Below are 17,486 nucleotides of genomic sequence, written 5' to 3'. Positions count from 1 at the left end.
TGTGAAGTTATAGGTAGCATTACTGACGCTTTCCCTATTCACACCATGGCACTCATTGAGTGCTATGTAGCTTGGTAATGAACATAGAGAAGCGGTTCTAAACTGATGCTCTCTACTTCTCGGGGTTCCTGGCCATCTGTGACCACTGGGGACCTGACCTGCTCTTTCTACATTGCAGAACCCAGAGCTTTCATCACTCAGCTTACATGTATATTGTCAAGTCATTAAAGCCCAGGACCAAGTCACATGTATGTTTCGCTCTTGCTTCTTCTGGTTCTTGTAAGTAATTGAAGGGCTACAAAGTGGAAAACGTCAAATGTGGAACATGGCCAGGTAATTTATCAAAGGGTTATTCTCATTCTAGAATGGACAGACAGCTGGAACTCAGCCCTATTCAATTGTATGGTACTGTACCGAAGCTCCCTTCCCTGGAGATTGTTATTGTGCCGGAAATAACTGATAAGAAGCAGCAGATTATCTAGCAATATTGCTCGTTCATTCTTTTTCCAATGGTTTTTGAGTGGGCATGCTTAAAAAATGGGGGGGTGGGAGCACCAACAAGGCGATCAAAAGAATGGTCCTATAAATCTGTATGGGAACACGACTTTCTGTTATGCTCAGGCCTTCAGCGTATTTCTTACACTTTCACGTTCTTGTATATTCTCCAGTGTTTTCCCCTTGGAGGATGTCAATGGGAGCGCTAATAAAAAACCCAGTAATCATTCTGAAGGTTTGTCAGCATTTTTACTTGCTTAAAAATAAAACAAAAATAAAACGCTATTTGTTTAACACATTTATATAGCGGCATTATTTTTCACAGCACTTTACAGACTTTACCATTACTGTCCCTAATGGGGCTCATAATCTATATTCCCTATTCCAGTTGAAACCCATGCAAAAACTGGGAAAACATTCAAAGTTCTGGCGGATGTTGTTCTTTTTGGGATATGAACACTGTTCATTTCTCTCTTCCACTCAGCAATGATACCAGGGTACATGGCACAAGACCACCGGGCCTAATGAATGGCTGAGTTTTGTAAGTAGGCCGGGGTCACACTTACGTGTGTAATGCGAGAAACTCGCATGAGTTTCTCACCTCAATACCCGGCACTGCCACTGGCACTCGGGACCAGAGCATTCAGCTGCATAGAAATACATGCCGCCGCCGCACGGTCCGGTCCCGAGTGCCGGCGGCAGAGTCGGGTATTGATGCGAGAGACTCGTGCGAGTTTCTTGTATTACACACGCAAGTGTGACCCCAGCCGTAGATGTGATGTCTCCGCTACATCCTTTCAAAACAGACTTGTGGGAGTTAGTGGACGGGTATTGCTGGAGTAGCAGGGGCATCACTGGGTAACTACTGCTTAATTTGTTAAAAAGCATAAACTGTCTTAACCCAATCTGTCTGTGTAAACCATGGAGGGTATGCAGATGTCATCAGTATGCAGCCCATGATTAAAATTGCAATAGAGAGAAGAAGCTTTGTAATTTTATGTCCTTTCCCATACGGAAAAATCACCGATGAAACTCTGATGGTAAAAGCGGAATCATTCACCAAACACTGATGAAACTCTGATCCAAAACACAGATTTTTTTTTTTTGAATACGTGAACAAGCACAGACTTCTAACTGAGGCCTAAGCCACATGCCTAGAAATTGGACTTCATTTTTCCACTTTTATTATGCGGTTTAGACTTGTTCTTTGAACGTGGGTCTAGGAGGCATGGCCCATTAGGGAGTGGCTAAAGAAATGCGTGTCCTGAATCACGATCCTATGCTCAAGCATTTGTTGTAACTAACACATTGCTTGGACTTGGGCTGTCCATGTTAGAATCGGATGGCACACTGAGCGATGGACTTCAATATTGAATCGGACGGCACACTGACCGATGGACTTCAGTATAGAATCAGACGGCACACTGAGCAATGGACTTCAGTATAGAATCGGATGGCACACTGAGCGATGGACTTCAGTAGGGCGGCTCTGATGACAGCATGCACTATTCTCTTTAACTCAGATAAACATTTGTTTTACCATGTAAAGCATGGCATGTTAACCAGCCTAAGGTTATGTGCATACAGCATCTAAGACTCTGGCGGATCCGCTGAGGTTTTCCAAGGCAAAGTGGTTTCAGGAGAAAGCTGGTGGTCTTTTTCCTTAAGCAGCTTTGCTGTTTGCTCTGTCGTCAGCGTCTTTTTTTTTTTTTTCTATTCCTTAAATTACCAGCTGGCACGGAGGCCACCCCGAAGGATGAACATGCACTTCTTTTAGGGATATTGGAGCAACTAGGATAGAATGTGCTCGAATATTTGCAATGTACCGTATATACAAATTATTACCTGCAAGCATGGTAGCAGCTATACGTTAATTGTGACATTGTTTAGGGGGAACCAACTCTTTTCAACTCTCTAACTTGTACTAAGTGTTCATTCCCTAGGACCAGTGCTCTTATCCTATACATCTCTAAGGGTGCAGAATGTCGGGGGTTTATGGTAACAAAGCTTTTGCAGTTAGTAATCCTTTGACTTTTGCATTGATCAGTATACTTTTTCATTCCGTGACTAATATCTGTTTTTGATTCTTTCTTGTGTATATTTTAATGATAATGAGAGAGCATGTGGGAACTGATCCTGCAGGTGACCCAGGCGGTTAAGGTCTCATTTGGCCATTCACTATGGGCGAGGTGTCTTCCGAGATTTGCTGTGGAGTTAATTGAATAGTTTTTTCTTCTTATTTTATTTTTTATGGAAATTGTGGTTTCGAGTAAACTAGTTTTTGGTCTTTCCTCTTTGTATAATGGTCTTTTCCCTTTCCGTGGGTGTGTAGCTTCATTCAGTCTGCAAGTCTTTTTCCCTTTTTTTTTTATTCAGATGTCTGTTTTTTAATGCCCTCTGCTCCGATAACGCCATTCTAAGTGTCATTTTAGGTTGCAGGTACACTAATCATTTGTCAATAACTTTTTCCTTCCAATATTTATATATTTGTATAGTTCAGGCACCTAGTTTTATCCCATATCTGCTTTTCAAGGTAAAATAGAATAAATAAAACCTTTTTGAGTGGGTAATGCTTTGGGTAAGAAACATTTATCCCAAGTGTTCTCTGGTTCTAGATGGCACGACCAATTCAGGTGAAGCCAGCAGACAGCGAGAGTCGGGGAGGTATGTATCCTGGAAGATTACCCCTTATCAGGGTCCAGCAGTGTTTTCTGCTCATTGTTGGAGGATCCATCACCATTCCGAGCTGTCTGTTCATTAATGGCATTGATTATGTTACATCCCAAATCCCAGCGTGTTCATTCCCAATGTACAGCTACATGCTATCATTATACAACACAGCATGGTCATTACACAGCATCATACTGGGAAGCACCGCCATCACCACTGTATACATATTCATCATCATTATGTGTTGACAGCCTGAAGCATGATATTTGGCTCTCGATCAACACATTTGTCATAAAACATAGGTGCTTCAATTACGTTTGCTACAGATCAATGTATAATTGGTGAAATGTTTTTTTTGAAGACAAGGTTTGTAACCGTAGTCCTTGTGCAGGTTATTAAATGTAATCTGTTGCCAGATTTTCCTACTTCATCTAAGGGTCACATGATGTACGTTCAGAGACCCAGATTTCAGCGATGTAGCACTTACGGACTGCTTGTTGTATCATAATCACTGCTTTAATTATTGCAAATCTACTAGTTCTCTGAATGCTGATCTCTGTATAACCCCGCCCACACCACTGATTGGTAGCTTTCTGCCTATGCAGAGTGTACACACAAAGCTGGAGACTGGGTCATACAGAACTCGTGAATTTACTAGATTAGTGACAATCTAATGCTGTTAAAACACTGATTTTAGCAAACAACCTGCAAGTGACACATTGCTGGAATCAGGGTCTCGGATCAGGTGGCAAAGACCCGGTGAGACCTTCTCATTAATACTGGGTTTCCATGTTTGACTTGCAATACAGCTTAATATGATGATTACCAAGCTGTATACAAGTGGTTAGGATGTAAGTGATATCTTCATACCTCTGATCACAGTTTGACCTCCCTATGCTAACGAAAGGTTTCCATGCTGCAAGTGCCACAATTGAACTAACATTAATTCCAATAATAATAAAATCCTAATTGAACTAGTTGGGTCTCCTTAAAAATGTGTGTGTAATATACCTTCCCTAGCCGTGCAAGGCAACGTTCAGAAAGAGGAGAACAATGGCCGTCTCCATTGTTGGGAGCAGTGTATCCATTATCACTATATGTATCATCATGTAGATGGTGCTTTCATTGCTGGTCATACAAAGATTTTATGACAAAAACCAAGCAGAGCATGCTTCTCCTGCGTTACGTGCATGGCTGACATGCAATCAGAAATGTTCATGTCAAAATTGATTTTTATTGTTTTTTTTTGGCGAGAGATAAGGAAAAATCATTCCATGTAAGGAAAAGCTGACTTTCTCCATCAACCTTTTAGCTCAGCGTTGGCATGTCTGAGCCTCCCTCTGACAACCTTCATTAATGTACAGGCACCATATGTGAGCAGACATCCGTGTTATGCTTGACCTACATATGGAGAATCGGGCCATATGCTGTGGTAGCCATCTTTACAATATTGACAACAAGTTGGTAGGCACTTTTGATTTTACCTATTGGAAACCAATCACCAACTAGAATTTTTTTGCTTATTTTAACGGTAACTAAGTGATAATGATGCATGGCTGTCTCTTCTGCCTTAAATACAAAAGTGTGCAAGAAGGAACCCATCCTTACTGTGGTCTTCTAGATGATCCAGCCCATAAGGGATGGAACCATTATCCCTTTGACGGTAGCAGGAGATGCCGTTGTTTTTGTGACACCATGTCCCTTAGCACCCCTTTATTATATGGCATGCTTGGCAGTCGAGAACCCAGGTGCCCCAAGATCCCTATACAGATTTTAGTAAAGTTGGCTGAATGTCCTGATCTAGGCATGACCAGCGGACCATCTAATGTGTATGGAGGTCTCCTGACTCAGTGGAGAGAAGGATTGTGCTTTTTGAGATGTAACCCCAATCCTTTTGTTATCCCTGGGGATAATCTGTCTCCCGATGTGTCTAGCAGGAGCTTATTCTGCTCTCCCTATGCAGAACACAAGCACTCTGGACTGAGCCGATTGTGCATGTGTATTGGGAGATTGGAAGAGATATCTGATGGTTGGATGAGCATTCGGCCAACCACTATCTCATGGGTAGGCAGTTGCAGAAAATACAATTATTTGTAGCATAGGCTATCCTTTTTTTTAGGGCCCCTTTACAGTCATATTCTATGTTAGCCCCTGATATATTAAAATGAATAGACTAATTTGTTCTCGAAAAAATCACCTTGCCTACGGTCTGGTTTGATCCAATTCAGACAGACTGGATCTAGTAGTAGTCTTGCCGTTAATATATAATGGCAGCCTAATGGCCCAAAATGTAGTCTATTCCAGATTAAGAAAGATGGTAGTCTTATGGTACAACACTAGTGTCACCATTGATGGCACATTCCTTGTCCCTTTCTGCTTCAACGTCAGAACATCTTTCCGTGTATGATCAAGCAATGAAGGCGATTAGTGACTGGCTGTGGTGGTTTAGTACGGTTAGTGAAGGGCTTCTGTGGCATGTTGTGGTCTCATAGATGATTGTCTGCACCTTCATTTCCATTGCTCACTACATCCATTGTGAACTGCCCAATTCTACACTTTCCCTGCACGGATCTTTGTTTTACATTATATATGATCGTTCTGTGGCATCTTGTCGCTTTATTTCTGTATATCCTAACTGATGTTTATTTGGATACATTTTAGAGTATTAAACATACCGTATATATTTTTAATCATTATACAGCCTAGCGTTCCCAGCTTAGCCCAGCCTCCATGACCTGGTTTTGCCAGCTCTGTCTGCAGCAGCTGAGCGCTCCCTAAACCTTTGCAAAATACATCACCACCGCCCTGGCACACCGCGTGCTGGCACTGCCCATTGTCATAGCAACCAGATGCAGCTTCCAGCTTCAAACACAAATTTTCATGGTTGCTGGACAGCATGTGAAATTGCCAATCAGAGGGTGAAGAGAGAGGGAAGGGGAGGGGGACTCTTGTGGGAGAGAGGGGGTCTGTGTGGAGGGAAGAGAGAGCAACCGAGCATGCAAGATGGGAGGGAGTGGGAGGAGGAGGATGCCCTGTGCAGCATGTGTGTGTATGGGAGGCGGGAAGGGGGGCCGCATCAGCTGTGTCTACTATGTCAGAGCAATACTGGGGAATGTTTAGTGGGTCACTGACATTTGTGTGCCATTCTGCATGACTTACCCATAAATACGTATTACACCATTCAGTATACAGAGGCAAAGCCTTATATTGTCATTGTGGTTGCATGCGACCATACGTGCACATCTGAACATGTGTGAAATATGGACATGCAAATGTATTTAGAGGGTAAGAAATATTGGTCAAGCAGCACATGTCTCATTTCTGCTCCCCTAAACGTCACTGTATACTCTGTGTCTGTTTTATTAGGTATATACAGTATGTCGGTGTGCTGCATGTATCATCCATATCTATATCTATATCTATATATATATATATATATATATATATATATATATATATATATATATATAGTAGCCTTATTTCTAATGCAGGGTACTGGGAATTTAGTATTGAAAATGAATGTTATATGAAGGATGAAAAGGTTGGAAAAGGATTCTTTATTAGCCTCATGTCAGTTATTTGTCCATAGTAAAAGAAAAAAGGGGGCTGCACAGATCACGCAAGGATTAGACAACCCTTAAGGCAATCAGAGCATTCTTTAAAATTTAGGCCTGAAAAAATCCAAGTTATACCTCCTGTTTGTTTGGTAAAGGTCCCACTACCTTTTAAGGAGGATCTTTCACCAGTTTGACCACATTAAACTGGACACATCATTGAATAGTGGCTGCAGAGCATAAATATCGTGTTTTTATCTTTTAATTTCTCTTCTCAATTGCAGATGTATTTGCTTGCAAAGTGTAGGTCATTTATAAATCCAACAAAGCGTTACTACAAATTGTAATTTTTCCCTTGCACAACGTTGACCAGTCAGAAACAAGAGGCATCATTAAGGGGGAAAAGAACATGCCCCCAGGTGTAGTCAGAAGAACAGGCTATCTAATGACAGACAGCCTTGCTCTCGGCCATGATTCCTGCATTTACTATGTAGAGTAGAGCAGAGCTGAGTGTCCTTACAAACACCATCGCATGTTGTCTCCAATCAGTCAGTGTTGGGGGAAGGAGTACAGCAGAGTTGATTGTCAGTACATTACAAACCCCTCCAGCTTTCGTCTCAGGAAAATCAGTGTGGGGGAGAGAAAGTACAGTTGAGCTGAGTGTCATTCTAAACACCCGTTGCAGCTGCAGCTCTCCTCTCAGCCCTGTCATCTGTGCCTTAATCCCTTCCTGTCATGGGGGTTGCTGGGAGAGCAAAGCTGGAGGTGTTTGTAATGAAACTCAGCTCTGCTGTACTCTACACAGTAACTGCAGAGATCAGAGCTTTCTATCTTTATATGCCTCACTGGAATATGCATGTTCTTCAGACTTTATACAGACATGGGGTTTTTTTCTCTCCATGCAGGGGAAAAAGAAACATGTCCCCATAGAAGATTCTGTGGTAATGCCCCATTGGGCTTATCATAAATTATACCCTAAACTTTACAAGCTAATATGTCCGTAACAGAGATGAGGAATTAAAAAATAAAGACTATATTTTATTTAGCTCTGCAGCCACTAATCCACGATATGGTCAGTTTAACATGCTCAAACTGGTAAAAGGTCCCTGGTCCCAGATTACTGTCAGCCCACCCATGAAAAACACAATGTCATTAGGAGAGGAATCTGATGTCTCCTATTATATACCATCATCTTCATAGCCATAAACATAGTGGCAGTAAGCCAACAGCTATTAGATAGTGCTTGTAAGTTGTGGACTGTGATGGTTTCTGAAATCATTTAATATATGAACTTTCCATTATATCATTTTGCAATGTTGTAATATTTGCTGTAGTGTATGTTTAAGGTGTTTTAATAATTACAGATTACTGCTTCAACTTCTAGGACTTGTAAGTTTTTATTTTTTTTGACCAAATAACCTATGTGACTAGGTGGCACTAACCTGACACTTGGGACCACAGGTGATCGCAAACTGTTTGTGGGGATGCTCAGCAAACAGCAGTCAGAGGAGGAAGTGACCAGCATGTTCCAAGCCTTTGGCTCAATCGAGGAGTGTTCTGTTCTCCGAGGACCCGATGGCAGCAGTAAAGGTAAGGCCACCAAGAAAAAAGTGCTCCTTCTTGTGTTGTCCATAGAGATAGCCATTTATGTACTGAAAGTGCAGTTTCCCCTATGTATTAACATAGCCTGTATTAGAACTGATGTTGATTTAGCAAAGTACATGGTGAATCGTATATTTGTCGTAAGTCCTTCATTCTCCTACTCGTTTAGTATTGTCCTCAGTTCCTTTTATTAATGTCTTTATTGATACGCTTTCTATGCAAACTATATACTTGTATGTTTGCAGGCTGTGCTTTTGTCAAGTTCTCATCTCATGCTGAGGCTCAGGCAGCGATACATGCTCTACACGGAAGCCAAACGATGCCAGTAAGTATGCTGTCCTCCAGGCATGGCTCGGGTACCCATACATGTCTGTGCAGGTCATCTTTGCTATGTTATTCTTTTTTCTAAGAATTATGGACAGCACTGCCCATTCGGCCAGAACAGGTTATACAGAGGGCGGCTTTGCTCATCCTGTTCCATTCATTCAAAGCATAAGGTTGCAATAGTCAGGTGCCTGTCTCTGCGAAAAGAGGGAGCGCAGAAAAAAGACAGCAGAATTGTAGAGGCAGAAGAAGTGGAAAACCCCTTTAAGTTTACTAATAGATTTTCCTCAAGGAAAATCTGTCACCAGGTTTTGCCACCTAATCTGAGAACAGCGTAATGTAGAAACTCTGATTCCAGTGATCAGTCACTTACTGGGCTGCTTAGTGTAGCTCTGATATAATCACAGTTTTATCAGTAGGAGATTATCACTAGTGGACTAGTAAACCCGCTGCCAGGTAGTCAAGAGGTCTTTATTACCCCACCCCCAACGGTGATTTCTATCTACATTATGCACAGGCACAAAGCTGCCAATCAGTGGTGAGAGCAGGGTTATACAGGGCTCAGCATTGAGAGCACTGCTAGATCTGCAGAAGATAGAACAGTGATTTTATCTAAATCACTGCAAGTAGCCCAGTCAGTGGAATCAAGGTCTGTGCCTTATATTATGCTGCTCTCATAAGGGGTAGCAATCACCTGGTGACAGATTCTCTTTAAAGTTCTTAAGACTACTACTTTTTAAAGTATAATGAGTTAATCACTGTTCGTCCAGCTTCCCTCGCCCCCTGTGGTCAGCAGCTGTTGTCTTCTCTACACCTAGTAGGTGACTATTAGGCCTGTCCCACACGTCCAGATAATTCCGGTACCGTAAAAATTGGTATCGGAGTTATCCGTGTCCGTGTGCTCACATGGCACATCAGTGTGGCACACGTGCGGCAGCCGAGTGCCGACTGGGTACCACACGGACCGTGTAGAGATAAGCGCTGTCCCCTGCATCTGGTGCTGAAGCCGGAATTCATTCCATCTTCCCAGCAGCGTTCGCTGGAGAGAAGGAATGAAAAATCATTGCTTTTTTTTTGTTTGTTTTTTGTGTTTAAAATAAAGATCCTTGTCACCACCCCCCTCCCACCCCCTGTGCGCCCGCCCGCTGGAAATAAAATACTCACCCGGCTCCCTCGATGCTTCCTCTGAGCGCCGCAGCTTCTTCCTGTATGAGCGGTCACGTGGTACCGCTCATTACAGTGATGAATATGCGGCTCCACCCCTATGGGAGGTGGAGCCACATATTCATCACTGTAATGAGCGGCACCACGTGACCGCTCATACAGGACAAGCTGCGACGCTGAGAGGAAGCATCAAGGGAGCTGGGTGAGTATTTTATTTCCAGCGGGCGGGCGCACAGGGGGTGGGAGGGGGTTGGTTACCGGGAACTTTATTTCAACCGCAAAAAAACAATGATTTTTCATTCCTTCTCTCCAGCGAACGCTGCTGGAGAGAAGAAATGAATGGCGGCTTCAGCACCACACTGGGGGGACAGCGCTTACTGTAGCGCTGTCTCCTGCACGGCACACGGACGGCACACGGACAGCATCCGTGTGCGGTACGTGTTTTACACGGACCCTTTGACTTTAATTGGTCCGTGTGATGCGTGCGCTCCCACGAACACTGACATGTCTCCGTGTTTTGCACACGGACACACGGTCCGCAAAAAATCAATGACATCTGCAGAGACACATTGATTTTAATGTGTCTACGTGTGTCAGTGTCTCCGGTACGTGAGGAAACTGTCACCACACGTACCGGAGCCACTGACGTGTGAAACCGGCCTTAGGCAGCTTTGTGGCCTGGAATATAGAGGGCGTCCCCAGCAGGTGAGTCCTCTATATGACATCCATGTGCCTCAATAGAGGATTTGGACAAGGGCTGTCACCCTGAAACAACCAGCCTATTAATTTGTCATGTTCTACTGCCCGGTCTATGTCAGTTAAAGAGTTATACATACCCAGAAGCCAGCAATAAGAATGGCTGTACTTTCCTTTTCAGACCAGAAAGGCAGGTTAGCGTCGCGCCATTGCAAAAGTACAGTACTGTATATCATCTCCTGCTCCTTTGCTTCTGGGATGCGCAGACCATCAATAACATTCTCCCTTGAGTCTTTGAGGTGTCTGGACACATAGTAATTGTAACTACTGACTTAAGGCATGTTACATTTTATGGTTCTGGCACAGACTTCAGTGTCTGCGCACAATGCTTATTGATGTCTCTCTTGGGATGTTGGCTCCAGCAAGTCCAGTCCAACACTGCGCTTAAAAAGGAAAAACAGTGGAGGGTCTCATGACTTCATAATATATATATATATATATATAACTTATTTGATTATTATTTATTTTTTGTATTCTTATTTTTCTATTTTATTATTATTATTATTATTATTATTATGATTTATTTTTATTTTTTAAGACACTTTGCTGATATGAGTTGGTGATCCGCTAGCCAAATATACCGTAAACTGTAGGAATCTACATCTACATGCCTATACTTTATGATTTATGGGGAACTTCGCTATGCAGCTCTTTAAAACTGTGAATTAGGTGCTTTAAAGGGGTTCTCTTGGAATACAAAAGATAAAAAATAACTATAGGAAAGGTCATTATAAATAATTTCCTAAATATATTTAATTACCAAATCATAATTGCTTTGCCCAGGAAGTTTTTCATTATAGAATTAACAATAGTTATAGTTGTGATAATTGTTGTCATACAGGAGATGGCAATATTTAGTTTTGTTATACTGATGTGTTTGTTGGTCTGACTGGTTATATAACATAAGTTCAGTATTTAAAGGGAATTTGCTACCCCATCTAAGTCTCTGATTCCAGTAATGTATCACTTGTTGGGCTGCTTTCTGCGGTTTTGATGAAAAGAAATCACTGTTTTATCTGCTGCAGATCTACTAGTTCTCATAATATTAAGCTCACTACAACCCCGCCCCCACCACCGATTGACAGCTTTCTGCTTACTCACAGTGTGCACAGAAAGCTGCCAATCAGTGATGGGGGCGGGGTTCCACAGAGCTCATCATTATGGAGGACTACATGGCAGCAGGTTTGCAAGTCTTCTGCTGATAAAACAGTGAATTTATCAAAACTACAGCAAGCAGTCCAGTAAGTGACACATTGCTGGCATGAGGGTCTCTGTCTCTACATTATGCTGCATTAAGACTAGATGGCAAAAACCTGGTGACGAATTCCCTTTAACTGTACCTGGCATGGTAACATTAACAGATGATTGGAGTAAAAGCTAAAAATCCTATTATATATTTATCCTTTAGAATACACTGAGTAGCCAGTTATTGCAATCTGCTAGCTACCGCAATTGGCCCTGATTACGCAAGCTGATGGCAGGATAACTGGCTCTAGCTTAGACATCTCTACCTGTCTAGCTGAACATACTGTAACTACCGTAATGTAAAATATGCTTTCTGAGATTTGGCTTTTTAAAAAATGATAAAACCTGTTTACTTGAATGTGTTGGTTCTTAATGATAGTCATTGTTCCAATCTTTATGTTCTCAGGGAGCATCATCCAGCCTTGTGGTCAAATTTGCAGACACAGACAAAGAGCGAACTCTACGTCGAATGCAACAGATGGTTGGACAGTTGGGCATCTTCACTCCATCACTGGCACTTCCCATAAGCCCTTACAGCGCCTACGCACAAGCGGTAAATCTTTTAGTTCTCCGCTTTTAGGAGCTTGTCAGAAAAACCTTATTAAAAGTTTGTGCGTACAATATATTAATGGTTATATCAACATATAAATGTATATACATTATGTGTATATATGTACGTAATATATATATATATACACACACCTGTGGGCAAAATAAGTATTTGATACCTTGCCGATCTGCAAGTTTTCTCACTCACAAAGAATGGAGAGGACTGCAATTTTTTATCATAGGTACACTTCACCTGTGAGAGGCAGAATCTTGGATTTTTCCCCCACCATACATCACGGTTGGGGTGGTGTTCTTTGAATTGTACTCATCCTTCTTCTTCTCCAAACATGGAGACTGGAGTTGATACCAAAAAGTTATATTTTGGTCTCATCTGACCAGATGACTTTCTCCCATGCCTCCTCTGGATCATCCATATGGTCATTGGTGAACTTCAAATGGGCCTGGACATGTGCTTGCATGAGCAGGTGGACCTTGCGTGCCCTGCAGGATTTTAATCCATGACGGCATAGTGTTACTAATGGTAATGTTTGAGACAGAGGACCCAGCTCTCTTCAGGTAATTGAACAGCTCCTTCCGTGTAGTTCTGGGCTGATTCCTGACTTTTTTTTTCCAGAATCATCCTTACCCCACAAGGCGAAATCTAGCATGGAGCCCCAGATTGAGGAAGATTGACAATCATCTTGTGTTTCTTCCATTTTCTAATTATTGTGCCAACAGTTGTTGCCTTCTCACTAAGCTGCTTGCCTATTGCCTTGTAGCCCATCCCAGCCTTGTGCAGGTGTGCAATTTTGTCCCTGGTGTCCTTAGACAGCTCTTTGGTCTTGGCCATGGTGGAGATGGTGGAGATGGTGGAGTGTGATTGATTGAGTGTGTGGACAGGTGTCTTTTATACAGGTAACTTTGAGGGCTTCTCAAAGAAAAACTAACAGGTCTGTGAGAGCCAGAATTCTTGATGATTGATATGTGATCAAATACTTATTTCATGCAATAAAATGCTATTTAATTATGTAAAAATCATACAACGTGATTTTCTGTTCCCTATTTTTAGGTTCTGTCTCTCACAGCTGAAGTGTACCCACGATAAAAATTACAGACCTCTCTATTCTCTGTAGGTGGAAAAACTTGCAAAATCAGCAGTGTATCAAATACTTATTCTCCCCATTGTATATATAGTTTAAATTGCTGGCTTAGGTTCGGGCGTCACCTTTAGTTAAATACAAGTATCAGCACGAGAGCCAAATGTCATTGGCTAATACATAATCAGATCTATGAGCTGTGGTATATTTTCTGCCTTGTTATCCTATACAAATAGTAAGGTTTTATGGTGCTGCTCCAGACAGGAGATTAATTGGTTGGAGACGTTACCTTTTCTGTGATTTGCAGTCATCTTTAAACTAACGCAAACGACAGGCATTTGTCTAAATTGTCGCATTGAATGTTCACGCAATGTAAGGGCTTGTTCAGACCCAATAAGGGATCATCCAGAACCTTGACAACCCCTTTTTTAAATGAAGCAGTCCCTCTTGTAAAATAAAAATAACATAGACTCGCCTCTTGCGCCAGTGTTGTTCCGGTGTTGTCGGCACTGGAACTTCTGGGGCACTCGTATACATTCTTATGCCACGTGAGCCCTGCTCCTTCGCTGTCCATTCCCTCGGACGGACCCCAGACAAGTGGAAGACGTAAGAGTGCAGCAGATCACTAGCAGCCACTGATCGGCTGCAGGGCTCACATGACATAATGACCTGGTAGATCTGGTGCCAACAGCAGTGCGGGAGGTGACTATATGCTGGTTTTATCTTACAAGAGGGACTACTTCATTTAAAAAGGAGTTGTCCAAGCAATGTACCACCACTATAAACTAAATAGGTGTTTTAAAAAAATAATTGGGTGCAACACAAGCACTATCCATTTGGCATCATTTCTTAAATGATCCGTTGCAATTATTAAACTAGTAAACTGTATTTTGTCTTCCTGTAAAATGACATATGGATGTTAAAAAAAAACCTGACATAGGCTACATGCACACGGTCAGTATTTGGTGAGTATTTTACCTCAGTATGTGTAAGCTAAAACCAGGATTGGAACAATCAGAGGAAAAGTATAATAGAAACACATCACCACTTCTGTATTTATCACCCACTCCTGGTTTTGGCTGAGAAATACTGAGGTAAAATACTGAGGTAAAATACTGAATGTGTGAATGTGGCCGTACTGATACAAAAGGCATACAAATAAAAAAAATGTCTGTTTTTTTTCTGGATAATAAAAATGGACAATTTTATATATGACCTTCTTAACACGACTGTAGAAGTGGATTTTGTGGATAGGTAGAACTAAAGAGAAGGTATAGTATTGATGGTTTGTGTGAGCTGTAAAGAGAGAAGTGAATAGAGGACAAAGGAATTGAGATATGCAGTATTAGGGTTCGCTCACACAAGCGTACAGCATCCGATGATTCTCTCATGACCCTCGCCTCAGACTCTGCTGCAAGCGTGAGCCAAGTGTCATTTTACTGTGACCCGATTCTCTCGCATACGACCATAGGTGTGGAGAAGATGGAGACCTTCATTTTTCCATCTTCTCCATTGTGTGCGTCTTGGTATATTGCACTGCATCTGAGTGCAGTCTGATGTTTTGCCCGCACCCATTGACTTGTATGGGTGCGCGCCGTCCAACATACGCTGCCAATCACTGCATTTAGCAATTTTTTTTCTCATGCCGACTCGGCATCAGACAATAAACGTTAGTCAGCACGGCTCCGTAGTGTAACATTGGAGTCAGTGCTCCCCGATGAAACAGATACAGTATATGCTGGCTACTCGCCCTTACTGAGAATACTGTATATAGTAATGGCTCTCCACAATGTGTTTAAATAAGACTAAAAAGCTAAGGGAAGAGAAGTGTGTTATATTCTCACTGAAGACAGATGCAGACATTTTCCTTATAGTAGGGCGCTGGTAAATATTGCACTAATAAGCGATGGGGTTTGTAATAACATGAAATAAAGTATGGATTAGCGATTAATGTGGCACAAGTGAAAAAATGAAGCAGAGAAATATTGGGATGCACCGACGGCTAGCTATAACTGGAAGGAAAGAGGGCTTGGATGGGGAGGCAATGCAGCGGAGGGCTGGAGAGACACACATAATACGTCACAGCTAGAAAAGAGAAATCCATTCTCGTCACTGGCTCCCCAGGGCAGATAAAGAAGAACCAACAGAGAAGGAGTTAATAGCGCTGTGCGATTGTGAGGAACGACTGCCCCGTTGTGGTGAATAGTGGCATGAGCCAATGTGTGACAGGCCAATGTAAGGTATAGTTGTGTTATACTGTTTGGCCAGCACGGTGGGGTGCAGACGCATCGTTACCACATTTCCCTTATTATGCTGTAATGTTATCTCGTATTACACGGTCACATTCAGTCAGAAAGCTGCTAACGCTGAGCCTGGCCGTGCCGTGGGCCCAGCACTGTAGATGCATCGTCATATGTGGAATACTAGGAAGATTTCTTTTTTTTTTTGCTTTGGGTAATTTGCTAAATTAGTGCTTTGCAATGTTTTCCTACCAGCTGATGCAGCAGCAGACAACAGTCCTGTCCACATCACACGGGAGTTACCTGAGTCCTGGCGTGGCCTTTCCTCCATGTCATATTCAGCAGATTGGCGCTGTGAACCTGAACGGACTGCCAACCACGCCCATAACTCCAGCATCAGGTGAGCCTCGCGTCTGTCCGATGTTTATGGGGATCGTGCCTATACAACAACTATTAGGGGGGATTTTGTCTGCACATGTCACTTCGTAACGACATATATTGCATTGTGGCGGGGGAAAAACCTGATGATGATGCTTAGCAAGTGGATGTCAAGTTCCTTTGAAAAAGAAAGGGTTTCAGTTGCTTAGCAACACTGGAAGCAGCATTTTAATATCAGGAGTTGTGTTGCTTAGTAACATGAGAAAGAGTTAAGTTGCCTAGAGACACTGGGAGGAGTACATCGCTAAGTGACACTGGCATGTGTTGCTTAGTAACTGTGAACAGCTGTTATTACTTAAAGCGGTGTTTTCTGAATTGTCTTTTCCTGGAAATGATCTGTATTTTCCCCACAGGACTACATTCTCCACCTGTCATTGGCACTGCAGCCGTACCTGGGCTGGTTGCCCCATTAACCAATGGATTTCCCGGGCTTGTACCATTTCCCAGTAGCCATCCTGCTCTGGACACAATTTACACCAATAGCATTGTGCCATATCCAGGTGAGGGGGAAGGGCGGGTGCTTCCAGCAGTAGGTTAGTGACATGTGGAGTTAGTACATGCTCTGATGATTTTGTCTTTGTTACCTCTATTTGCTGTACAGCCCAAAGTCCTGCATTGACAGTGGAGAGCCTGCACCCTTCGTTTACTGGGGTACAGCAGTATTCAGGTAGTACTTTACTTGCTGACATCATTCCACAAACAACACCATTGTTCTCTAGCCATTCTAGATCTAGGACATATCCTTACCCTTTAATAGATAAGACAATTGACTACTTGGTGACCCCAAAGTAATACTCCAGCAGCGAGAGATCATATTTTGGGGGTTCTGTATACATTTGTCTGGAACGTTCATTGTGGTGTGAAGATCCAGCTCCTCCACCTCATGCTGTATTCCCTGCTTAGCGCGACCCTCCTTTGGTTGATAGGTATTGATCTCTGGCCAACGACCTGCCAATCAACCATAGGAGAGTGGATCTAGGAAGAGAACACAGTGTGAGACTGAGGAACTGGAGATGGGTCTTCATGCTACAATGTTCTTCTACAAAAAACGTATGAAGAACTTGAAAATGAGATGTCATGCTGGTGCTGGAGCGCTTTGGGGTCATAAAATGATTGACTGGATATCTATTAAAGGGATACACAGTCTTATAAATGGTTTAAGGAGGTAGACATTTCTGACAGGTTCCCTTTAAAGGTCATTTTTACCTTTTGAACAACTTTTTACAAAGGCTTTGAAGATACAACTGCTCTGAACCACAATACAGCCAAGTGCATGTAGCCAGAATGAGGGATTGTTCTATATCTTCAGGGAACTACTTTAGGTTGTGCCACTCTGCCAATAAGTATAGTGT

General features: G+C 42.4%; 1 protein-coding gene across 3 annotated transcripts in view; it reads left to right on the top strand.

Moving 5' to 3' along the window:
* The window catches only part of CELF5 (CUGBP Elav-like family member 5), a 179,560-nt gene that overhangs the window by 141,177 nt on the left and 20,897 nt on the right, over window positions 1-17,486 (top strand). For 2 of the 3 annotated variants that reach the window (XM_077270665.1, XM_077270673.1), the window contains 7 exons: window positions 3,111-3,159; window positions 8,181-8,309; window positions 8,567-8,646; window positions 12,217-12,363; window positions 15,952-16,096; window positions 16,488-16,634; window positions 16,736-16,801. In XM_077270665.1, coding sequence (XP_077126780.1) covers window positions 3,111-3,159; window positions 8,181-8,309; window positions 8,567-8,646; window positions 12,217-12,363; window positions 15,952-16,096; window positions 16,488-16,634; window positions 16,736-16,801 — 763 coding nt within the window. Of the gene's footprint in view, window positions 1-3,110; window positions 3,160-8,150; window positions 8,310-8,566; window positions 8,647-12,216; window positions 12,364-15,951; window positions 16,097-16,487; window positions 16,635-16,735; window positions 16,802-17,486 lie in introns of all 3 variants that reach the window. The other variant, XM_077270656.1, reaches the window with a different exon arrangement.

The sequence above is a fragment of the Ranitomeya variabilis genome, chromosome 1 (genome assembly GCF_051348905.1).
Source record: "Ranitomeya variabilis isolate aRanVar5 chromosome 1, aRanVar5.hap1, whole genome shotgun sequence".
Lineage (NCBI taxonomy): Eukaryota > Metazoa > Chordata > Amphibia > Anura > Dendrobatidae > Ranitomeya > Ranitomeya variabilis.
Note: the sequence above shows the minus strand (reverse complement) of the source record. Positions and strands in the feature narration are given on the sequence as shown.